We start from the raw sequence: 23,472 nt of genomic DNA on the forward strand, positions 1-23,472 counted from the left end.
GTGAAGGGCTCCACTGGGGAGGGGGACAGCACAGTAATAATTCACACAGAGTAGCATAAAAGATAGCCCCAGCTCATGTATTGGTAAGTACTTGAAATAACTGAGTTTTAAATATTTTAAATCATGCTTGTCCAGTTTCAGTCTTTGAAGGCCACAAATAAGTCAAAATTTCAGGATATCCCTAATGAATCCAAACGAGAGAGATTTGCTTAAAGTGGAGGAAGTGACCATTCAAATCTTACTCATTAGGGATGTCCTGAAAATCTGGCCAGTTTACAGCCCCCCCCCCCCCCCCCCCCCATTCCCAAGGACTGATCTTGAACTTGGTCAAACCAGCTTTAAATTGTTACCTATGAACCATGAAAGCTTTTGCAGAGTGCTTGGAAAGCCACTGTCAAATGCATAAGAGTTGCCATACTGGGACAGACCATAGGTCCATCAAACCCAGTATTCTGATTCCAATAAGGAATAAGCAGTGGATTTCCCCAAATCCGTCTTAATAATGGCTTATGGTCTTTTACAAAGTTATTTAAACCTTTTTAAACCCTGCTAAACTTTTACAACATTCTCTGGCAACAAATTCCAGAGCTTAATTCCACGCTGAGTGAAGAAATATTTTTTCTAGTTTCTTGATGAGTATACAATAACTAGGACAGTCCAAATCTGTATTCCTAATGTCCCCCAGGATAACCTTAGCCACACCCCCCCCCTCCCCAATAAATCTGTGTGGATATGTGCATAGCAGATCCTCTTAGAAAGCCCTTATTTCTGCTCATTAGGTTTTAGCCATGGTAAAACCTGTCCTTGGTGAAATGTTGAGTCCTGAAGTGCCACTGGTCCCACCGAGTATATTGAAGAAATGCCACATACCCAAATACTCCTGTCCCTTTTCTGATGTTTTATCAGAGTTATAGTTTTAAGACTGAAAGTTTACAATGCTGAACTCTCAGCACAGAATCTGCTGAGATCTACATTTTATAAAATTGGGGAGAATGAACATGAGAATTCACAACCCAAGGTGGGGGAAAATCACAAATCCTGATACAATGGATTGCATTTTCTAATCATCTAAGACACACTTCCAGCTGGCAGATCATCTTATGCCAGCATGGGTCAGTAATCCAGAAAAGTAGAAATTATTTCTTCCAACCTTCATTAGCAGGCTATAGAGACATTTAAGGCAAAAGCCCCTTTATTTGAATTCAAAATACCAGTTACAAACCATAGAAATTAACATTTACAATACTCAGCCACATGTTTTTTTCCACAATTCCAATCCCATTGCATAAAAAATAAAAACAAACTCAGTGCAGCTGCCTGCTCATTTGTGTCTTAGCACTTCATGAAGCCAGGATTGTCCTGATCTGTGGAATACTTCACAATGATCTATTTTACCTTATTACAATAATTCCATTTTTAAGTTTCTTCAATTCTAATCTTAAAATATGAACTAGTATTTTGCTGTATAAAAGCTGAAACAGTTGCCACCCAAACATCCCAATCCAATCCACTCCTCTTTCAAATTTGCTGCATTTTCTTTAGTGCTAATAAATCAGTATTATGGATTTAACATGACTAGCTTGTGCAGTTGGTAAAGACAATCATTTCTTTCTCCTTTCTTGTCTGGATACTGATCAATGAGAAACTTAGGATCCACCTAAAAATAAAAAATATACATAATGAAATCCAGAAATAATAACACAAATAAAGACAATTGTGTACTTCTTTGCCATAGAATAGCAGTACTGAATTGCAGCTTTTTAAACTGCTGGATTAAGTAATATCACATGCAAAAGGTATATATGGCTTAAAATTCTTATAAACTCCACAGGGGTCAAGAGCATGTTCTCTTGCATTAAACTATTAGGACAGGGGTTCTTAACCAGTGGTGCTCACATCCCTAAGGGATACAGAAAGATGTCAAATGGAATGTGCAAAAGGGTCTTGAAATAAAGCATACCTTAAACTCTACCTTCAACTAAAACAGCATTGGGCCGGCAGCACTCTAAACAGGCTGCTTGGCCTTGTCTGTTGGGGATTTCACTCTGCCACGTTACTAATGACATATAAAATTGTCAAAGCTGGCTGCCTCTGATCTTGTTTGGGGAGGCTGGGGGCCTGGCATGATTGTGACTTCTTGGGTTGCTCCACTGGGCAGAAGGTGAAGCCCTGGGATTTTGTATTTCTGGAGATTCTCTGTCTTGGGCTCTGAAAAGATCTCTGGGATGAAGACCCAGAGGAGAAAAGACGGGAACGGCGGAAGCCAAAAAAAGGACCCCCAGGATTGCCCTTTAGAGATCCTAGGCGTGCAGTCCAGGAGCAACTTCAGGTGGCAATCCTGGACATTAGCCATGAGGTCATCCATCCCAACAGTCATCTGGCTGCATTAATAAAGTAGTCAGAGGCTGAACCCAAGGTTCCTGCCTCCCCAGCATGAGCGGCAGAACATGCCGCACAAGGGCGCTCTTCGGGTGCCCAATTGGCTCAAACTTCACGTCATTGGAGCATGAGGATTCTATCTCTAGTGGTCAGAAGCAAAAACAAGGCTTTTTGAAGAAGTTTAAGAACTTAAAATTTTAATCAGTAAAGTCCAATATGGCCATATTTCAGGATTTTCCACTGAAAAAAATGGTGTAACTCTACTGAAGGACCTAAAAACCCAGTAATTTTAGGATTTCTGGGGTGGGGAAACAAAGCTACAATAAGATATAACCTCAAAAATAGATAGACTGTGATCCCACTGGGAAAGACAGGGAAAAATGCTTGAGTACCTGAATAAATTCATGTAAACAGTTCTGAGCTCCCATGAGACAACAGTACAGAAAAGGAATGAATAAATAAAATAAAAACCACCTTTTCATACCACCCCCCTCCCCCAAACTGTCCTGTGGGCTGTGACAGATATTCTTCCAGACCAGACATCAAGCAGCATTATGGAGTAAAGACCTGGAACAACTACTCGTGCCTACTACTTATAGAGAATTCAGGAAACGCCTAAAAACACATCTGTTCCTGCAGTACTTAGGTAACTGACCTATACAATCTTAGTCCTCAACAAATGATCTTTAGAACTGTTATTCACTAACTCTGATCTTTGTTTATTCCACTCAATCTGTAATACTTTTTAATCATTGTAAACTGCATAGAACTTCACGGTCCTGCGGTATATAAACTGTTATTATTACTATTAAGATGTGCTGCAGTCTGCCACAGCTCCTCTCGGTTGCTGGAATTAGGAGAGGACCTCTGTCACCAGTAAAGCTGCCTCTTCTGACTCTTCAGCTGACAGTCAGGCCACAGCTGGACTGAGCCTCAACCCCCGGGACCAAAATCCAAGCACTGTAAAGAGGGGGGAGGAAAGGGCAGCCGACACCATGTGCACTCTGAAGAAATGCAATTGGTGCCTATACAGCCTTGCACTAGCACTCCTGATTAAGTCAAGGAGTGAGCAAATAGCATGGGAAACCCCTGAGCTCCACAGTTCAAGCAGGCTGGCTCAGCAGGAACCTGTATGATCCACCTGTCAGCTACAGACCAAAGTCTGCTCTTCTCATGCAAGCTAGGCAGTCACTGGAGCTGAATAGGAACACAAAATCCTGCAAAAAAAACAAAAACAAAAACCTGCCAAAAATGTACAAAAGAACAAAAAAGAAGACCGAGCAGATCAAAGTTGCTCCTGCAGGCTCGCTTGCACAAGAAATAACTGACTGGGGGCAGCAGAGAGGAGGAGGTACTGAAAACAGATGATCAGTATCTCTTGCAAAAGACTTGTGGGAGCGGATGCAAGACCTTTGATTCAGCGATTCAGCTTACCATCCTTATTACTCTGGAAATAATCATTATACCCATTTTTACACTTCTTGGTTTGCTCAGTTTAGATCACTTAGACTGAGATTTCCAAACCAATTCCATTTCAGTTCATAAAATTACTAGGATGTACAAAAACTAGGCTTCTGGGCTAATACTGTAAGGCATATTTGTCTATTCCTTCCCATACACCCCCTTCTGGCAAGAATAATCAAGCCAGATATGGTCAATGTACAGAGTGATTGCTCCAGGTAAAAAAAAACCTTAGACTCTGACGCTACTAGGGACAGAGAAAGTATCTGCATATATATAAATTGCTTTGGTTGTACCACACACAGAAAGGTGGCATATCAAAATCCATGACTCTATATGCATCCCCCAGCATAATTTTAATAGTTTTCACATGAAGCCCTGATTAGTACACAGTAGTGGCAGAGAATTAGAAGCATTATTCCAAAACCTTTATTCTTCATTCTAATTTGATGACTTGGCCTACTTATTTCCTCAGTGCACTATCTACACATGAGACAGAACTAAGCAATTGCTTTCAAAAAACCAAAATCTGTTCCACCACTCTCTCTCCCCCACCCCCAACCCACGTACCAACCTAATATGTCAGTTCCTTCTGACAGGTGAGGCAATAGGGAGAAAACAATTATAGTATTTCTAATTTACAGCTTAAAACCATTCAAAACAATGAACTATCAAATGAAAATTCAATGGCCCAATCTTACCTGGTTCCACTCATATTGTTTCTCATACCATTTAGGAACAATGATTTCTCTGGGTTTCTGTTTGCAGATCAAACTGAAATAAGCAAGCCATCAAGTTAAACACACATATATGCACACACACACACACACACACAATTACCGGTAGTTTCAACTGCAACAGTAAATCAAAGAATGTGATAAAAACCTCAACCAAACTGCTACATAGGATTCATAATGTTTACTCTGCAGAATTCTTGTCCCACAGGTGAAGCTGCCAAGCTGCTGAAATTCAACAGTGTGCTGGGTTATTGTGATAAACTAGAAATGTGAACCTATGCCAGTTTTCTCCCACTCCCATCCTAGTATATATAAAATTCTACTTTCAGGATATACCTTGGAATATCAATGAAAGGACTGATCTTTAGCAATTCTGATAGTACACACCAGGATCAGCAAAGTGGAAGAGGACATTAACTTTCAATTAGTCTACATTAAGAATTATATACAACAGGAGTGCCCACACTTTTTGGATTTCCGAGCTACTTTTAAAATGACCAAGTCAAAATGATCTACCAACAATAAAATTAAAAAAAAAACAACACCACAAAGCACACTGTATGCAGAGAAAATGTTAATTGTCATTTAAAGAGGTCAAGGCAGATGACTATGCAATGTCACCTCAGTAACAACGATACAAAAATAGACAAATGTACCCGCTCCCTTTTTACTAAACCGCAATAGCAGTTTTTAGCGCAGGGAGCAGTGCTGAATGCCCCGCGCTGCTCTCGACGCTCATAGGCTCCCTGTGCTAAAAACTGCTATTGCAGTTTAGTAAAAGGGGGCCATAGTGCAAAATATAGACAGCAGATATAAATTCTCAAAACGGACACATTTTGATCACTAAATTGAAAATAAAATCATTTTTCCTATCTTTATTGTCTGGTGATTTCATGAGTCTCTGGTTGCACTTTCTTCTTCTGACTGTGTACCCAATATTTCTTCCCTTCTTTCAGCCTACTGTATGCTTCCTCTCCTCCAGACCTCATTCCCTCCACCAACTTTTCCTTCTTCTCTCCCTGCCCCCTTCTTTCTTTCTGTCTTTGGCCTCCTACCCCCTTTCTTTCTCTCTCCATGCCCCCTTTCTTTCTGTTTCCCTGTCCCCCCCTTTCTTTCTTTCTGTTTCCCTTCTTTCTGTTTGTCTTCCTGCCCCCCTGCCCTCCCCAAGCCACTGCTGCCACCATTGGGGAACAGGCCCCCAAGCCACTGCTGCCCCAAGCTCTCCCTGCTTCCCGATGTAGAAGCGTCAGGACGACCAACATTCCTCTCCCCGACGTCAATTCTGACATTGGAGAGGAAGTTACAGGCCAGCCAGGCAGCGATTGGCTGGCCCAGAACTTCCTCTCCGATGTCAGAATTGACATCGGGAGAGGAAGGCTGATCGGCCCGGAGCTTCTGCATCCTGTGTACGGTGTCGGGATGCAGGTAGAACGCGAAAGCAACACGAGTCTATCACGGATGGGCTCCGCGATTGACTCGCGTTGCCTTTGCGATTTACTGGTCAATTGCGATCGACCTTTTGGGTACCCCTGATATACAAGTTATAAGCAACAAGAGACCAAGGTCCTTTATTCATCAGGACTCCCGATTCTTCTACCTGAGTGTGCTTCACTAACAATATGGCCTGAAAAAGGCTCAAAATAAAATGAATTATAGTAATAAAATATCTACTCATGTGGTTGAGTACATGAAACGCTGTATTAACTGAAAAAATAATTTATACTTGGAATCTGCAAGGGATAGTGAAGACTGAAGTTATGGAAAATAATTGACAATGATCCAAAATTCTTAGTCCTTTTCAGTCTTACAGTCTGCATTTGGGCTGGTTGTGCCTTAAAAAATTCTATTTCCAAACTTAGCTTACTGCTGAGGTTGCTCTAAAAAAAATGGGGGGAGGTGGAGGAAATGGGGGGAGGGACCCAGCACGAGACCCACCGGCTTCGACACCCCCGAGGTCAGACGAACCGCCAAACAGGGCCCACCTAAGCCCAATCCAGCCAAAAACAGGGACTAGAAACCCCTAAACAAATTCCCAACAGCCCTACCAAGGAAGATGGTTACCACTCACTCAACACCTGCTGGAGACTGAAAGAAGACTGATAGGAATAGGGGAAAGTCTCTCTTATGTACTATTCCACAGTTTTGTTTCAGTCTCCACCTGCTGGTCATGATGAGATATATACCCACTTGTAAGATTTAACCTCTACCAGTCTGGAGAGTGCTAAAGAATTGTCATTTCTTTAATAAGACATTAAATATTTTTTCTGAGGCCCTCCAAGTACCTACAAATCCAAAATGTGGCCCTGCAAAGGGTTTGAGTTTGAGACCATTGCCGTAGCTAGTCTGATATTTAATGCTCGCTCAGTGAGGAACAAGATCATAGTTACAGATGACCTCCTTCACACTTCCTCTCAGGATGTGCTGTGTATTACAGATTCGTGGTTACTGGATTCAGATGATGTATTGTTAAATCAATTGAGTGTGATGGATTATGTAGCTTTTTCTAAACCTCGATCCATCAAGAGAGGAGTTGTTTGTTCTGTATCGATTTGCATGATAATAATAGAATGGAATTTATGTTACTAACCTCTGAGTTAATATTCTGTTAAGCTATTGTCCCCCCCCCCCCCCCACCGGATTGTTGCATTCTGATATGGCACCTTTCTTTGATGTGTTTTACTCAAGAATGAAATTGATTCAGGTCATACTATTTTGTTAGGGGATTTTAATAATCATGCAGATCAGGTTGCTATTAATTTCTATGCTGCAAAATTTTTTTAAATGTTCTTTAAGGTTTAGGCTGATTTCAGATTGTTTCAGCTCCTACACACAAGGCAGACTATGCATTCTATCTTCGCTTTGTAAGTTCACTAATGTTGAACTCTGCTGATTTATCTAGTGTATCTGAACCTGTTCCATGGTCTGACCATTATCTGATTAAGCTTCCTATTCCAGTCCACCTTCAAAAAGAACAGAAATTCAGAATCCCCTCTTTCTTAATTAGGGAAGAGATAGATTTAATACAATTAACAGCTATGGCTTCCTAGACTGAATATTTTAAGTCAGCTTGAAGAGTCTGATGCTGTGGAGTGCTGGCTTGTATGAAACTCTTACTGAATGTTTAAACATTGTAGCACCTTTGAAGGAAATAACTATTTGATGTACCATGTTGCTCCTTGATTTTCCGATGAGCTAAAAACTTTGAAGTGTTGAGACTTAAAGAATGTGAATGGTGAAAACATCCTGATTATGTCTCTATGAATGCATATAAGAGCAGCTAGCTACTTTAGAAGCTTGATTAAACCCACACTGGCTTTCTCTCATTAATCCATACTTATTTATATATTCTGTCATTTTGGTTTTTATAATAGTCTCTACCATTTTACCTGACCCCAACATCAGGTTCACCAGTCTATAATTTCCTAGATCCCCTCTGGAACCCTTTTTAAAAATCAGCGTCATTTATTTAAAAATCTATGCGGGCAACAGTGATACATACATAATTAAAATAAGACCCAAAAAATCATGAAAAAATGACAATATGCAGCCTTGAACCTATATCTTAAAAAAGATAAGGTCAGATATTTGCTAAATTACAAACTGCCCAGATTTGAAAAGGCCAGTCTGAAATGACAAGAAATCAGAAGAACAGAATTCCATAGAAGAGGTCCAGCCACCTGGAACATTTGAGACTGATTTATAGCTTTAGTGATAGATCGAATTGGAGGAACAACCTGTGATCATAGTAGGCAGCAAAGCACATATGCCTGCAATAAAGAGGCAAGCACTTTAGGCAGTAAGTCACATATAGATTTAAATACCAATGTTATTATTTTGAATTGTATTCTCCATGTAACTGGCAACCAATGAAGTTCAGCTAGTATGGGTGTGACATGATAGCGGGGCAATCTGGCTATTTCTTAGCACCCTCCAGTCTTCAGGTACTATGATAGATTATAAAGAAATTACAATTTACTCTCTGCAAGTTAATTTTTCAATTTTATCAGCACTCTGGGATGTATACCATCCAGTCCAGGTGATTTGCTACTGTTCAGTTTATCAAATTGACCCATTACTTCTTCAAGTGTTACAGAGATTTGTTCTGAGTTTCTCCAGTTCATCTGGCACTGAAACAAAGCATCAATTTAATCTTTCCTGAGAGCCCCTTTTATCCCTCAGTTGTCTAGCAGTCCAACTGATTCTCTTCCCGGCTTCTTGCTTTTAATACACCTAAAAAAGTTTTTACTGTGTGCTTTTGCTTCCAGCACAATCTTGTTTTCAACATCTCCCTCTGCCTTCCTTATTAACGCCTTGTATTTGACTTGCTGTTCTTTATGCTGTTTACAATTATTTCCAGTCAGATCCTTCTTCCACTTTCTGAAAGATTCTCTTTTGGCTCTAATAGTTTCCTTCACCTCACTCATTAACCACATTGATTGCTGTTTGGTCTTCCTTCCTCCTTTTTTAATACATAGAATATATGTAGTCTGAGCTTCCAGGATGGTATTTATGAATAACTTCCACGCCTGATGTATATTTTCGACCTTTGCAGCTTCTCCTCTCTTTTTTACCATTCTTCTCATGTTACCATAATCTCTTTTTTTTAAAGTTAAATGCTGTTATATTATACTTCCTGTATAATTTTTAATGTAGAATCGCCTTGAAACAATTGATAAAATTAATAATAAACTTGGAAACTTGGAATTCTAGGGATTATATTCTAGGGTGTTATTCTAGAGATTATATGAAATGTAATCGTTATGATCACTTATCAAGCTGTCCCAGCACCATTACCTCCCGCACAAATTCATGCACTCCACTAAGAATTAGGTCTAGAATTGCTTTACCTCTTGTCAATTCCTGAACCTGGAAGAATCTGGAAGAATCTGTCCACCAACACTCTTGATGAACTAGCCCCACTACAGACTAAAACCAGAACCAGCAGGAGATCAGACCAATGGTTTGACAATGAATTGCTCCAACTCAAAAGACAGTGTAGAAGATTAGAAAGAAAATGGAGAAAAACAAACCTAGATCAAACAAAAATAGCTTGGAAAAAAATCAACAAATAATACAAACTTCTACTAAAGGACAAAAGAAAAACACATTACACAAATCTTATAGGCACAGAAACCCAAGACTCCAAAAAACTATTACAAATCTTAAAAGATCTAACAGACACTAAACCCTATACAACCACTAACAATACCCCACCCCCCCTCAGCTACCCTCCTAGCAGATCACTTCAAGAACAAAATCACTAATGCCAGAGCCACCCTCAATAGTACCCCATCCCACCTAAATGTAATCACAATTCCCCCCACAGAAAAAGATTCAACTGCGGCAGACAGAACATGGGCTCAATTCCCCAATATACAATGGTCTGAATTCAATAGACTCTACAAGAAATACAGCCACGCCTCCTGTGACCTCAACCACTGCCCTTCATATCTCCTCACTACATCCAGTGAAAAATTCCGTACTCTACTTCTACAATGGATTCAAACCACACTCACGGATGGCATCTTCCCTACTTGCCTCAGCGAAATCATCATCACCCCAATCCAAAAAGACCCAAAAGGACCACTAGACCAACCATCCAATTTCAGACCTATAGCTTCAATACTGCTATACGTCAAACTCACAGAAGGCCTAGTAGCCAAACTCCTCTCCAATTATCTGGATGACCATAACCTACTCCACCCCATACAATCTGGATTCAGAACCAACTTCAGCACAGAGACATTACTAGGCTCCCTTATGGACACAATCAGACAACACCTCAGCACAGGGAAAAAAAATGCTTCTCATACAACTGGACCTGTCTGCAGCATTCGACCTAGTTGACCATAATATCCTTTTGAAAATCCTGGATGCAATAGGTATCTCAGACAAAGTATACTCTTGGTTTGAAGGCTTCCTAAAATCCAGAACCTACAGTGTAAAATCAAACAAAGAAAAATCAGAACCTTGGTCAAACCCCTGGAGTACCACAGGGATCCCCTCTATCCCCTACCCTCTTTAACCTATAAACCGCCTCCTTAGGAACACATCTGGACAATCTAGGCATAACCTCCTATAGTTATGCGGATGACATTACCATTCTCATACCATACGATCAACCAAAGGCCACAAATATACTACATAGAACACTAGAAACAGTTACGACCTGGATGAAAGATCACAAACTTAAACTCAACCCAGACAAAACCAAATTCATCCTCCTCGAAAATGACAAAGTCCAAACCATAACCAACTTAGAACTAAACTCAATCAACTACCCCATCCAAACCACCATAAAACTACTAGGAATGACTATAGACAAATGCTGTACCATGCAACCGCAAATAAATAAGACAATACAGAAATCCTTCGCAATCATGAGAAACCTGAGACTAGTCCGGAAATTCTTTGAAAGGACACAATTCCAACTTATAGTACAATCCCTAATCCTATGCTGGACTACTGCAACATCCTCTTCCTTCCATGCCCTGCTACTATGACCAAACAACTACAAACAATCCAAAATACAGCTTTGAGACTCATCTACTCATTAAGAAAACATGACCATATCACAGAAGCTTACATCAAATCACATTGGCTACCAATCCAAGAAAGAATTCAATTTAAATTCTACTGCATGTTATTTAAAACACTAAACGGAGACAGCCCATCCTATCTGAACAATCGCCTCATCCAAGCATCTACAACCAGACACAGAAAAACGCATTCCCCATTCATACCTCCCCCGATCAAAGAAGTAAAATGATCTAAACTACACGACGGCCTCCTAGCCACTCAAGCCACAAGGCTAGACAACCAGATCTCCAACCTTCTGATGACCACCCCAGACTACAAGTCATTCAAAAAAGAAATAAAAACAATACTTTTCAAGAAATTCCTGAAACAACCCTAACTTCACGTACTCTTAACAACGCAAACACTGACAAAGGATCTACTCTTTACTACCCTAGTTATGATAATTTTGCTTCCATTATAACCCCCTTTCATAAATCTCCTGTAAACCACCTTTAATCTTAACAATCCAAGAATTGTCAAAAGACCTACTCTTTACTACTCTAGTAAATCAATTGTTCTCCCTTTGTAACCCCCGTTTATAAATCTTTTGTAAGCCGCCTTAAACCGCAAGGTAATGGCGGAATAGAAATCCCAAATGTAATGTAATGTAACCTGCTGCTCCATAAAGTAGTCCTTGATTTCATCAAGGAATTCTATCTCTCTAGCATGCCCTGATAATATATTTACCCAATCAATATTGGAGTAATTGAAATCATACTACAAATTTAGGAAGGTGTGTTACCACAATCACCTGTTTATGGAGGGAATGAGAGCATGAAGACGTGGTTAAGTATTTTTGGATTGAACTATATGCTCCTTTAAAGCAGTACTTTCTTCAGGATCTTCTTACATTGTAGCATCAATGATTATAGAACCTGTATGCAGTATTGCCTTGCATGTTGCAGATTTTCTTCAATACTACGATGTCTACATTGATGGTATTTCTCAGAGATACATCATTGTGGATTAATTCCACATTGCTACCAATGTCTCCTTCTATGCAGGTTATGTCTCCTCTTGGGTGTACATCCTCGTTGAGGTCTTCTATCTCTTGACACCCTGCGGCGCCATTGCTACCAATTCAGTCTCAGGTATTGGTGCAGGATATCCCTAAGGCACCATTGATACCTGCTCAATTTTAGCTATCAGTGAGGGACATAGATTCCAGTGTTCATGACTTTATGTACTGGACAGAGCTTTCATCGGAGGGGTACTAAAGACATCGGTTACATTTCAGCTTTTATTCTTCAAGTCATCATTGCCGTTCATTTTCAGAGTGTAGGTATATATCTCGAGGATATCACTCCCAATTCCAACATCAGCGATCATCTTCATCGGAGCATCGAGCATCATTGGAGCCTCATCGTCTGTATGCACTTCAGAAATGTTCAGGTTCACAATAAATCTCTTGACTGTGCATCCTCTTGTTTCCCAGTTTAAGAAAGGACTTTTCAATATTAACCCATCTCTCCGATCACCTCCAGTGGGTTGGGCCAATGTTTTGTACTCATCTTACTTAGAAAGTGGTATTTTTCATCTCCATCACTTTTGCACCTCTTGTGAGTGATCTTAAGTTTTTTAATTTCCAGCAGTTTTGTACTTATCTTCCTATGGATTCCACTGTGCAAACTAGCATGAGAACAGAAATTCATGTTAATCACATTTGGCATTGCTATTATCTTGGAGCATCAGTATAGGTCCAAAGGAGGACTTGAACTTGCAGACTAGTGGGGGAATCTAACATGGATGTAGAGCTTGTTCAATTAGATTCTTTACCATGGTTTTACACAAACAATGTAATGAACACTGCCTGATTTTCTGTTTTATCCTCTGACCAGGATTAGCCAGCATTGATCTAAGTTTAAACGACCTTTCTATATTGCTTCAGGAATCCACCATGTGGGGGGTAGAGACTGTAAGGTGGGGGTTTTTTCCGGTTGTCTGGATACAAACATGCAAAGACAAATGGCAGCATCTAACATGGGTGTGGAGTTTGTAAGTTAGATTCCTTACTATATAAAAAACAAAAACACAGTAAGCAAACAAGCAGTGTTTACTTTTGTACTTCTGCGTTATTAATGGACATTCTCTATATTAACCATTGAAGTGGCATGGTTCTCTGCTTTATCTTCAAAGCAGGATCAACCAGGTTTTTTTTTCTGAAACATGCCTTCCACTATACCATCAATGTTTATACAGTACTTTTCAGGAGGCTCATAAATTTGCTCAGAAACATTCTTCCTTGCACGTGTCTCCTATTGTTTAATGGACATTACCCACCACACTCTATACTCCATCTCCATTTTTATTCTAAAGGAACCTGGAGGTTTGGGAATGGCTGTAGGAGAGGAGGAAGCCACTACATCCTTTTTAGGATGTTTTTCCTTTTATGCCAGCATCTCTTAGTACTACTGGGTATGGTTCCAATACTGAAATCAAGCAGCACCTTTGTTGCAGATCCTTGGTTTTTGTATCTATCTTCATTCAGTGTGTTACTATTTCTACCTCTTACACTTCTCTGCAGTATGCCGAGATCTTGTATACGATAATTTACATGTTGTGACCTCTAGACTACTCCTAAATCATCTCCTTTTTATCTCTCTTATGGTATATTCGTTCTTGCTAACGTAATACAGTAACATCTTTGTAAGACTCATTCCTCTTTTGAAATTTCTCTACTTCTCATGTGAAGGTTCGAAACTCCTCCATGGTGGTGTGAAAAACTTGTACTTTTGATTCACCATTGAAATCTTTTTAAGTTACCTGGAGGTCTTTACTTGAAAAATATTTTTTAAAAAGACAGATTTTTCTTGGTTGCTGACCTTATGTAGTCTTCTACTATGACCATTTCTTAATGGTCTCGCAGAATTATTTTACTTCTTGGTTTTACTAAGATAAGAAGAGTTCAGGACTACTGCAGAAGGGCAGAGTGGTTGGTCTGTTGACTTTTTCTGCCATTATGCTTCTATATTTCTGTAGGAAAGGTCATGGTCTGCTTTTCTTCCTACTCATATTTCCTTCAATGGGTTTGAGTGCAGGAACTGTTCTCACACGTTTTCTCTGGGTTGTACTTCTCAAAATCCACACACAGGTTTTTATTCTGAGTCTCTATTGGTTCTTGCTGATCCTCTAGCATTAGCTTCAGACCAGCAATTTTATTTCTCCTCATTGAATCAGGTTGGGCAGACTGGATGGACCATTTGGGTCTTTATCTGCTGTCATCTACTAAGTTACTGTTTGTTTTTCTCCATTGTGTACTTCTCTATGCAACATTGCTGTTTTTTTCTTAAAAAAAAAAGAGAAAACATTGAGTTTTTTTCCTCATGAGAATACATCAAGGTTACCATTCTGCTGTTGGTGACCTTTTTTTCTAAGATTCTATTCAGCGCCTTAACTCTGCAGACATATTGCCTCTTTGGTTAGTTATGTCACACTCAACTCTATGGCATATCTCCTTACCTTTAGTTGATGCCACTGGCTCAGGAGTAAATTATTCAATTTTTTGGGGTACCACATGGCTAAGCTCAGGTTACCCATGTTTCCTTTTTGATTGGGTAGTTCAATGACATAAGATTATTACATTGATTTTCCTGTCACCTTCGTAGATACTTACGTTTCATGTGGCACTTATATTAGGGACCACATCTATCATTTTATATATTTTGATTCCCCAGCTTCTAATGAGCCATTACCAGGGGTCATCAGAACATAAGAATTGCCACTATTGGGTCAAACCAGTGGTCCATCGTGCCCAGCAGTCCGCTCCCGCGGTGGCCCTTAGGTCAAAGACCATTCCCCTAACAGACTAGCCTTTTCTGCATACGTTCCAGTTCAGCAGGAACTTGTCTAACTTTGTCTTGAATCCCTGAAGGGTATTTTACCCTAGAACAGCCTCCGGAAGAGCGTTCCAGTTTTCCACCACTCTCTGGGTGAAGAAGAACTTCCTTATGTTTGTACGGAATCTATTCCCTTTTAACTTTAGAGTGCCTTCTCATTCTCTCTACCTTGGAGAGGGTGAACAACCTGCCTCTATCTACTAATTCTATTCCCTTCATTATCTTAAATGTTTCGATCTGTCCCCTCTCAGTCTCCTCTTTTCAAGGGAGAAGAGGCCTAGTTTCTCTAACCTCTCACTGTACGGCAACTCCTAAAGTTGAAAGGGGATATATTCCGTACGAACGTAAAGAAGTTCTTCTTCACCCAGAGAGTGGTAGAAAACTGGAATGCCCTTCTGGAGTCTGTCATAAGGGAAAACACCCTCCAGGGATTCAAGATAAAGTTAGACAAGTTCCTGCTCAACTGGAAAGTACACATGTGAGGCTGGGCTCATCTAGAGCACTGGTCTTTGACCTGGAGGCTGCCGCGTGAGCGAACTACTGGGCACGATGGACCACTGGTCTGACCCAGCAGCGACAATTCTTATGTTCCTCCAGCCCTTTAACCATTTTAGTCACTCTTCTCTGGACCCTTTCGAGTAGTACCGTGTCCTTTTTCATGTACAGTGACCAGTGCTGGACGCAGTATTCCAGGTGGGGGCGTACCATGGCCCGGTACAGCGGCATGATAACCTTCTCTGATCTGTTCGTGATCCCCTTCTTAATCATTCCTAGTATTCTGTTTGCCCTTTTTGCAGCCGCCACGCATTGAGCGGACGGCTTCATCGACTTGTCAACCAGTACTCCCAAGTCTGTTTCCTGGGGGGTCTCTCTGAGTACTGCACCAGACATCCTGTATTTGTGTATAAGATTTTTGTTACCGACATGCATCACCTTACACTTATCCATGTCAAACCTCATTTGCCATGTCGCAGCCCATTTCTTGAGCACGTTTATATCACGTTGCAGGTCTTCACAATCCTTCTGTGTCTTCACTACTCTGAATAGCTTTGTATCGTCCACAAATATAATCACCTCGCGCGTCGTACCAATTTCCATGTCATTTATAAATATGTTGAAGAGCACGGGCCCAAGCACCAAGCCCTGCGGCACTCCACTCGTGACTCTTTTCCAGTCCGAGTATTGTCCATTTACCCCCACTCTCTATTTCCTATCCGCCAACCAGTTTTTAATCCACATGAGGATTTCACCCTCGATTCCATGGCTCGCAATTTTTCAAAGTAGTCGTTCATGCGGGACCTTATTGAACGCCTTCTGAAAATCCAGATATACAATGTCGACCATCTCGCCCTTGTCTATCTTCTTGTTTACTCCCTCAAAGAAGTGCAGCAAGTTTGTCAAGCAAGATCTTCCCTTGCTGAAGCCGTGCTGGCTGGTCCTCATCAGATTGTGTCCATCAACGTGATCAATAATGCAATCCTTTATCAGCGCCTCTACTTCCTGCCTCTACCATACCATCCTTGGTATCTGCCTGATGTCCCAGAATATCACCTGTTACAGAAAGTAACTGTGCTATAAAGCATTGGCTTAAAGGAGCCCTTTATGCCTTTAAACTGGTGAAAAACCAGATGGGGAAATGTTTTTCCAACACACATGTAGATTTTTGTGATGCCCCCACTGCATAGGGGTAAAGATATCATGGAAGTTGAATTCTGGGTTTATGTAGTTCAGATGTACAGCCCCTAGTCCAGACCAAACAACTAGCTTCATCTGCAGAAAGCCAACAAAAGACAGCTTACTTCAGAAGTTTCTGACGGGCTTCCTCTTGAAGCTTTGCAGTCCTCTCTTGACACACATTGGACAAGTCATTTGTCCTCCTACAGACCAAGTTGTTAATAGCTGTCCGTATGAGATTTATCTGTAAACAAAATTTACACATTAAAAATGCTACTTCAAAAATTGCTGGCTGAGATGTGGCATTTAAAGTTTAAATCAAGCATTTATGTTTAAATGTTTTTTTTAAATTGAACATTAAAATAAAGATACATTAAACTTTCAAACACTGAAGTCATTCATTTTTCAATCTTCCAATCTCTTCATCTACCCCATCCCTATTATAAAGAGCTTGTACAAGTACCAGTCAAGAAAAGATACTATCTGATAAACAACTGAAATGCACAAACTACAACAAAGTAGTAAATAACGACTTGCCCTCATCCAAACCACCCCCTTTCCCCTATCCTACCCAGTCTCCCATCCATATATAAAAACTAAAAATATAGTCTAAGCAACAGTGTTTTTACTCTGATAACCTCCTCATGATACCCTGTTTAGTACCCAAAATCAACCCCCTACCTGTATCAACAACCCTTACCAAGGTTAGACCCCCACACATACACAGTTGGCTTCAAAATGGGCTTCCTTAAGGAAGGCCCAAGTTGTTAACCATGTACTTTGCACTTTGGAGGATAGATTCTGAAAATAGTGGAGCATTTATTAAAAAAAAAAACCAACCCAGCTTTGTTTATGCACAAGACACTGATTCAGATCAAGGTTGTTTTTGTTTTTTTCATTGTTGTTCTGTTTCAAATCTGACCAGTAGATTTCTCTTGAAGAATTATACAATTACAAATTAAAATCTACTCGAAGAGGAGAAAATGATGTAATCCTTCCAGCATGGATGTCTGAATCTAAGCTCCTCATCCTTAATTATAAGCATTAATCCACTATTATTTGAGTGATTTTTCATAGAAAATGAACATTAATTGTATCATGCCATGTCACAAGAGAGCAAAGGAACTTTAGCAAAGGAAGCGACAGTTTCACCGAGTGGGTAGTACAGTTTGCTTCTTCCGAGCACCACATGGAGTTGGAGATGGCGGACAGCTCAGGCAGACACACGGAAGTCGCTTAGAGAGACTGCAGTATCTCTCCTGAGCTCAAACAGTTGATGAAGGATTTAAAAAGAATTCAAAGACATTTGGGCAGATATTACAGTCAAAACTGACTCACTGCATAAGGAGATTTCAACCTGCCGGATGCGGACTGGAAATTTCTGTCTGCGGAATCGGAAAGAAGTAGGGAGATTGTGGATGCCTTTCAAGAGGCTCTGCTCAGATAAATGGTGATGGAACCCACGAGAGAAAAATCGATATTGGATCTGGTCCTCACAAATGGAGAGAGTATCTCTAATGTTCGAGTGGGTGCTCACCTAGGAAGTAGTGATCATCAAATGGTTTGGTTTGATATAAAGGCTAAAGTGGATAGCAGCTGCACGATACTTAAAGTCATAGATTTTAAACGTACAAACTTTGCTGAAATGGGAGAGTACCTGAAGAAAGAGCTGTTAGGATGGAAGGACATAAGAGAAGTGGAAAGACAATGGTATAAGCTGAAAGGAGCGATAAAAATGGCTATGGACCTTTATGTGAAGAAAATAAATAAAAACAAGAGAAAAAGGAAACCGATATGATTCTCCAAACTAGTGGCGGAGAAAATAAAAGGGAAAGAGTTGGCATTCATGAAATATAAAAAAAAACCCCAAGAAGAAGAGTGTAGAAAGGACTACAGGGTGAAACTGAAAGAAGCCAAGAGAGAGCTACGTTTGGCGAAAGCGCAGGTGGAAGAACAAATGGCTAAAAATGTAAAAAAGGGAGACAAAAATTTTTTCAGATATATTAGTGAAAGGAGGAAGATGAAAAATGGAATTGCTAAACTAAAAGATACTAGGAACCGATGTGGAGAGTGATGAGGAAAAAGCAAACGTGCTAAACAAATACTTCTGTTCTGTGTTCACAGAAGAAAATCCTGGAGAAGTACCGAGATTGGCAAAGCAACTCGAGAAAATGGAGTAGATTCTGTGCCGTTCACGGAGGAGAGTGTTTATGAGCAACTTGAAAAACTGAAGGTGGACAAAGTGATACTGAGGGAGCTCAGAGAGGTTCTGGCTGGTCCTATTAAAGACTTGTTCAACAAATCTCTGGAGACGGGAGTGGTTCCTGGGGATTGGAGGAGAGCAGATGTGGTCCCTATTCACAAAAATGGTCATAGTGTTGAAGCGGGAAATTGCAGGCCGGTGAGCCTCACTTCGGTTGTTGGAAAAATAACGGAAGTGTTGCTAAAAGAAAGGATAGTGTGCTTCCTTGAATCTAATGGGTTACAGGATCCGAGGCAACATGGTTTTACAAAAGGTAAATCGTGCCAAACGAACCTCATTGAATTTTTTGATTGGGTGACCAGAGAGCTGGATCGAGGATGTAATTTATTTAAATTTGAGCAAAGCCTTTGATACAGTTCCTCATAGGAGGCTCTTGAACAAACTTGAAGGGCTGAAGTTATGAAGTGGTGAACTGGTTAGAAACTGGCTGTCGGACAGACTCCAAAGGTGGTGGTTAATGGAAGTCGCTCAGAGGAAGGAAAGGTGAGTAATGGAATCCCTCAGGGTTCGGTGCTGGGGCCAATCCTGTTCAATATGTTTGTGAGTGACATTGCTGAAGGGTTAGAAGGAAAAGTTTGCCTTTTTGTGGATGATACCAAGATCTGTAACAGAGTAGACACCAAAGAGGGAGTGGAAAATATGAAAAAAGATCTGCAAAAGTTAGAGGAATGGTCTAATGCCTAGCAACTAAAATTCAATGCAAAGAAATGCAGAGTAATGCATTTGGGAATTAATAATCAAAAGGAACCGTATGTGCTGGGAAGTGAGAAGCTGATATGCACTGACGGGGAGCGGGACCTTGGGGTGATAGTGTCCGAAAATCTAAAGGCGAAAAAACAGTGTGACAAGGCGGTGGCTGCTGCCAGAAGGATGCTGGGCTGTATAAAGAGAGGCATAGCCAGTAGAAGGAAGAAGGTGTTGATGCCCCTGTACAGGTCGTTGGTGAGGCCCCACTTGGAGTATTGTGTTCAGTTTTGGAGAACGTATCTGGCAAAAGACGTAAGAAGACTTGAAGCGGTCCAGAGAAGGGCGATGAAAATGATAGGAGGCTTGCACCAGAAGACATATGAGGAGAGACTGGAAGCCCTGAATATATATACCCTAGAGGAACGGTGGGACAGGGTAGATATAATTCAGACGTTCAAATACTTGAAGGGTATTAACATAGAACAAAATCTTTTCAGAGAAATGAAAATGTTAAAACCAGAGGACGTAATTTGAGATTGAGGGGTGGTAGATTTAAGAGCAATGTTAGGAAATTCTACTTTACGGAGAGGGTGGTGGTACCTGGAATGCGTTCCCGAGTGAGGTGGTAGAGAGGAAAACGGTGACGGAGTTCAAAGAAGCGTGGGATGAACACAGAGGATCTAGAATCAGAAAATAATATTAAATATTGAACTAAGGCCAGTACTGGGCAGACATGCACGGTCTGTGTCTGTATATGGCCGTTTGGGGGAGGATGGGCTGGGGAAGGCTTCAATGGCTGGGAGGGTGTAGATGGGCTGGAGTAGGTTTTGATGGAGATTTTGGCAGTTGGAACCCAAGCACAGTACCGGGTAGAGCTTTGGATTCTTGCCCAGAAATAGCTAAGAAGAAAAAATAAAAAAAATTTAAATTGAATCAGGTTGGGCAGACTGGATGGACCATTTGGGTCTTAATCTGCCATCATCTATTATGTTACTATGGATCTAAAGGACTTAGGGCCCGGGTTGAGGGCCTTGAAAACCAAGTCGAATACACTGATTCTCTGTTGGAGTTGCAAGAAAGACATGACGAGCTTGCCTCTCAAAATACAAAGTTAATTTATAAGTTTGATGACATAGAAAATAGAGGTAGAAAGAAAAACTTATGAATCTGAGAAGTTCTGGAGAGTGGAGATCTTATTGTGCATTTGTTCTGTAAGCAGCTGCTAAGAGAGAATGAGTATTGAACAACTGCCTGACTTTGAACTGGAAAGCCTTTAAATCACTATTGGGTAATAAATTTACAAACTAGTGTCCCAAAATGGTGAAACATTCATCAAAACAATAAATAGGAGCACTATAAACTTAAAACCACATTTATAAACTGCCTGAAAGAGCTCAGAACCATGAGATGGTGTAATGAACACGACCAGGGTAAAACCCTGATTAGTGTTTCAAATGTCTATCATTGCTCCCTTTTGGAGTGGTTTATAAAGTTGTTTCATATAGTGTAAAAAAAAAATTTTGTAGAAATGCAAAAGTGTTTCACTGATTCACAACAGCTTTCTTTTATTTTAAACTTTGAACTTAGTTTTTTAGAAAAACTCAAGGTAAGTGAAAGTAGTCTTTCTGAAGCAGAATCTTATCTTGCTAAAGCTGGGTCTGACAAATTTTGTCAAGATGGCTTCCTCAGAGAACCCGCTTCAACAAGTTGACAATCAAAAAGAGAACTGCATTCTGAAAAAAAAGAGAAAAAATGCTTGTTACTATTTAAAAGGTAAAAATGTAACAAAGCCAACTTACAGCGCTACTGGTGGATACCTTCAAAGCTCTCCTGACTTCTCTAATATCCGGTTCATGTGACAACACTCACAGCTGTAGTCCCGACTTATCATCAAACTGAGCTGTCATTCATTTGTGAAGGAATGCCCACCACTCCACTTCCACGTTCAAACCGGTTGGGATGACCGTTTGCCAATGGTATATCCATGATTGTTCCTTTTTCCATAGGCAAGTTGTTAAATTCCCTCCTCTTTTCAATTTTGGTGCTTCCAAGACCACAAACTTAAGATCGTCCAAGATATGTGACTGAGCATGACAGTGTTGAGAAAGGGGAGCTCCCATGTCCCCCCTTCGGTTTCTGCTTAGATGTTCTATAATCCGGACTTTTATAGACCTTATTGTGTGACCAATGTAAAACAACTGACAAGGGCAGATGATCATATAAACAACTCCCTCAGTATTGCAATCTGTTTGATGTCTTAAAAGATGAGATTTTTGCAAGCGCGGATGTTTAATTTCTTGAACTTCCATGGTGTGAGAACAAACACTGCACCTATCACAAGGATGATGTCCCCCAGAATTTGATTGCTGGCTCTGGTCTATATTCAAAAATTAGGACGAACTAACCCGCTCACGCAGGTTATGCCCCCTAGAGTATGCAAAAGTAGGCAACTGAGCTAAGCTGGGATGGTATTGTAAAATGTGCCAGTGAGTTTTAATGATTTTAATTTCAAATGCCATGTGGGAATATGGGATGGTACATGCCATGTTGGGCTCAGTAGATCTACTCGAACCCTGCAGAAGATGCTCCCGCTGGGCATATAGGGCCCTCTTGTATGCCTTTTTGATAACTGCCTTCGGATAGCTCTTCTCAGCAAATTTGAGCCACATATCCACAGCTCTATTTTTGTATTCCTCAACTGTGCTATACAGACGACGCAGCCTTAAAAATTGTCCTACTGGTAAATTAACCCATAGGTGTCTTGGATGGTGACTATTATAGTTCAAAAGATTATTCCTACCCGTTGCTTTGCGATATATGGTCGTTTGAAAATGACCCTGGTACAAAGTTATCCATGTCTAAAAACGCTATTTCTACTGTTGCCACTGTAGCTGTGAATTTCAAGTTAACATCACACGCATTTAGCCACTGTAAAAAATAGTTAAACTGTTGTTCAGTGCTAGACCATATAAGGAACATATTGTCTATGAAACGTTTCCATGCTAATATATTCTGATAATGGTCAGATGGATACAAAAATTGATCTTCGAAATCACTCACATACAAACACGCCACTGAGGGGGCCATAGTGGCCCCCATGGCCGTGCCTTTGATTTGCAAGTAGAACTCTTGATCAAACTGAAAATAATTTTTCCCAAGTGCAATGCGTGCTAATGTTACTAAAAATTCAACTCTAGCTGTTGATAAAGACAAATTCACAAGATGTTTCCAGATAACTCGAACCGCTGCCTCCTGTGGAATATTTATATATAAAGATGTAATATCAAGTGTGATCAGTAAAATTCCATTAGGGACATTTTCAAATGATTGCAAAAAAGTAAGCATATCTGTTGTATCTTTAACATATGATCAAGATTTAGATACCAGATCTTTTAAATAAAAGTCCACAAAATCAGATAATGGCTCCAAAAGCGAGCCAATGCTCGACACAATAGGACGTCCTGGATGAGATGTAATGCTCTTATGTATTTTGGGAACAAAGTATATTACAGATATTACAGGATGTTCCTGGCGCAAAAAACGGAATTCTTTATCAGTAATCACTCATTGTTCTAAAGCCTGCAGTAAGATGTGCTGAATGCCTTCAGAAATTTCCTTAGTGTGATTATGAGGCAATCTCTCAGTATTGTAAATCGCACAACTGACGCATAGATTCCTCAACATAAGCTTCTGTGTCCTGAATGACTATCCCACCCCCCTTATCTGCTGGGTGGATAATGATGGAAGGATCTTTAGATAAATCATATATGGACTGCATCTGCTGCACAGACACATTTCGTTTACTGCAGGTAGGCGACGCCTCCAATTGTCCGATATCCTGTTCAACTAGATTTTG

General features: G+C 40.4%; 1 protein-coding gene across 3 annotated transcripts in view; it reads right to left on the bottom strand.

The window, feature by feature from the left end:
• Window positions 1-1,193: 1,193 nt before the first annotated feature.
• Window positions 1,194-23,472, bottom strand: part of TDRD9 (tudor domain containing 9) — a 318,134-nt gene continuing 295,855 nt past the window's right edge. For 2 of the 3 annotated variants that reach the window (XM_033952909.1, XM_033952908.1), the window contains 3 exons: window positions 16,792-16,910; window positions 4,542-4,614; window positions 1,194-1,657 (listed from right to left, as the gene is read on the bottom strand). In XM_033952909.1, coding sequence (XP_033808800.1) covers window positions 1,559-1,657; window positions 4,542-4,614; window positions 16,792-16,910 — 291 coding nt within the window. In that variant the 3' untranslated portion in view covers window positions 1,194-1,558. The remainder of the gene's footprint in view (window positions 1,658-4,541; window positions 4,615-16,791; window positions 16,911-23,472) is intronic. The other variant, XM_033952910.1, reaches the window with a different exon arrangement.

Source organism: Geotrypetes seraphini, chromosome 7 (genome assembly GCF_902459505.1).
Source record: "Geotrypetes seraphini chromosome 7, aGeoSer1.1, whole genome shotgun sequence".
NCBI lineage: Eukaryota > Metazoa > Chordata > Amphibia > Gymnophiona > Dermophiidae > Geotrypetes > Geotrypetes seraphini.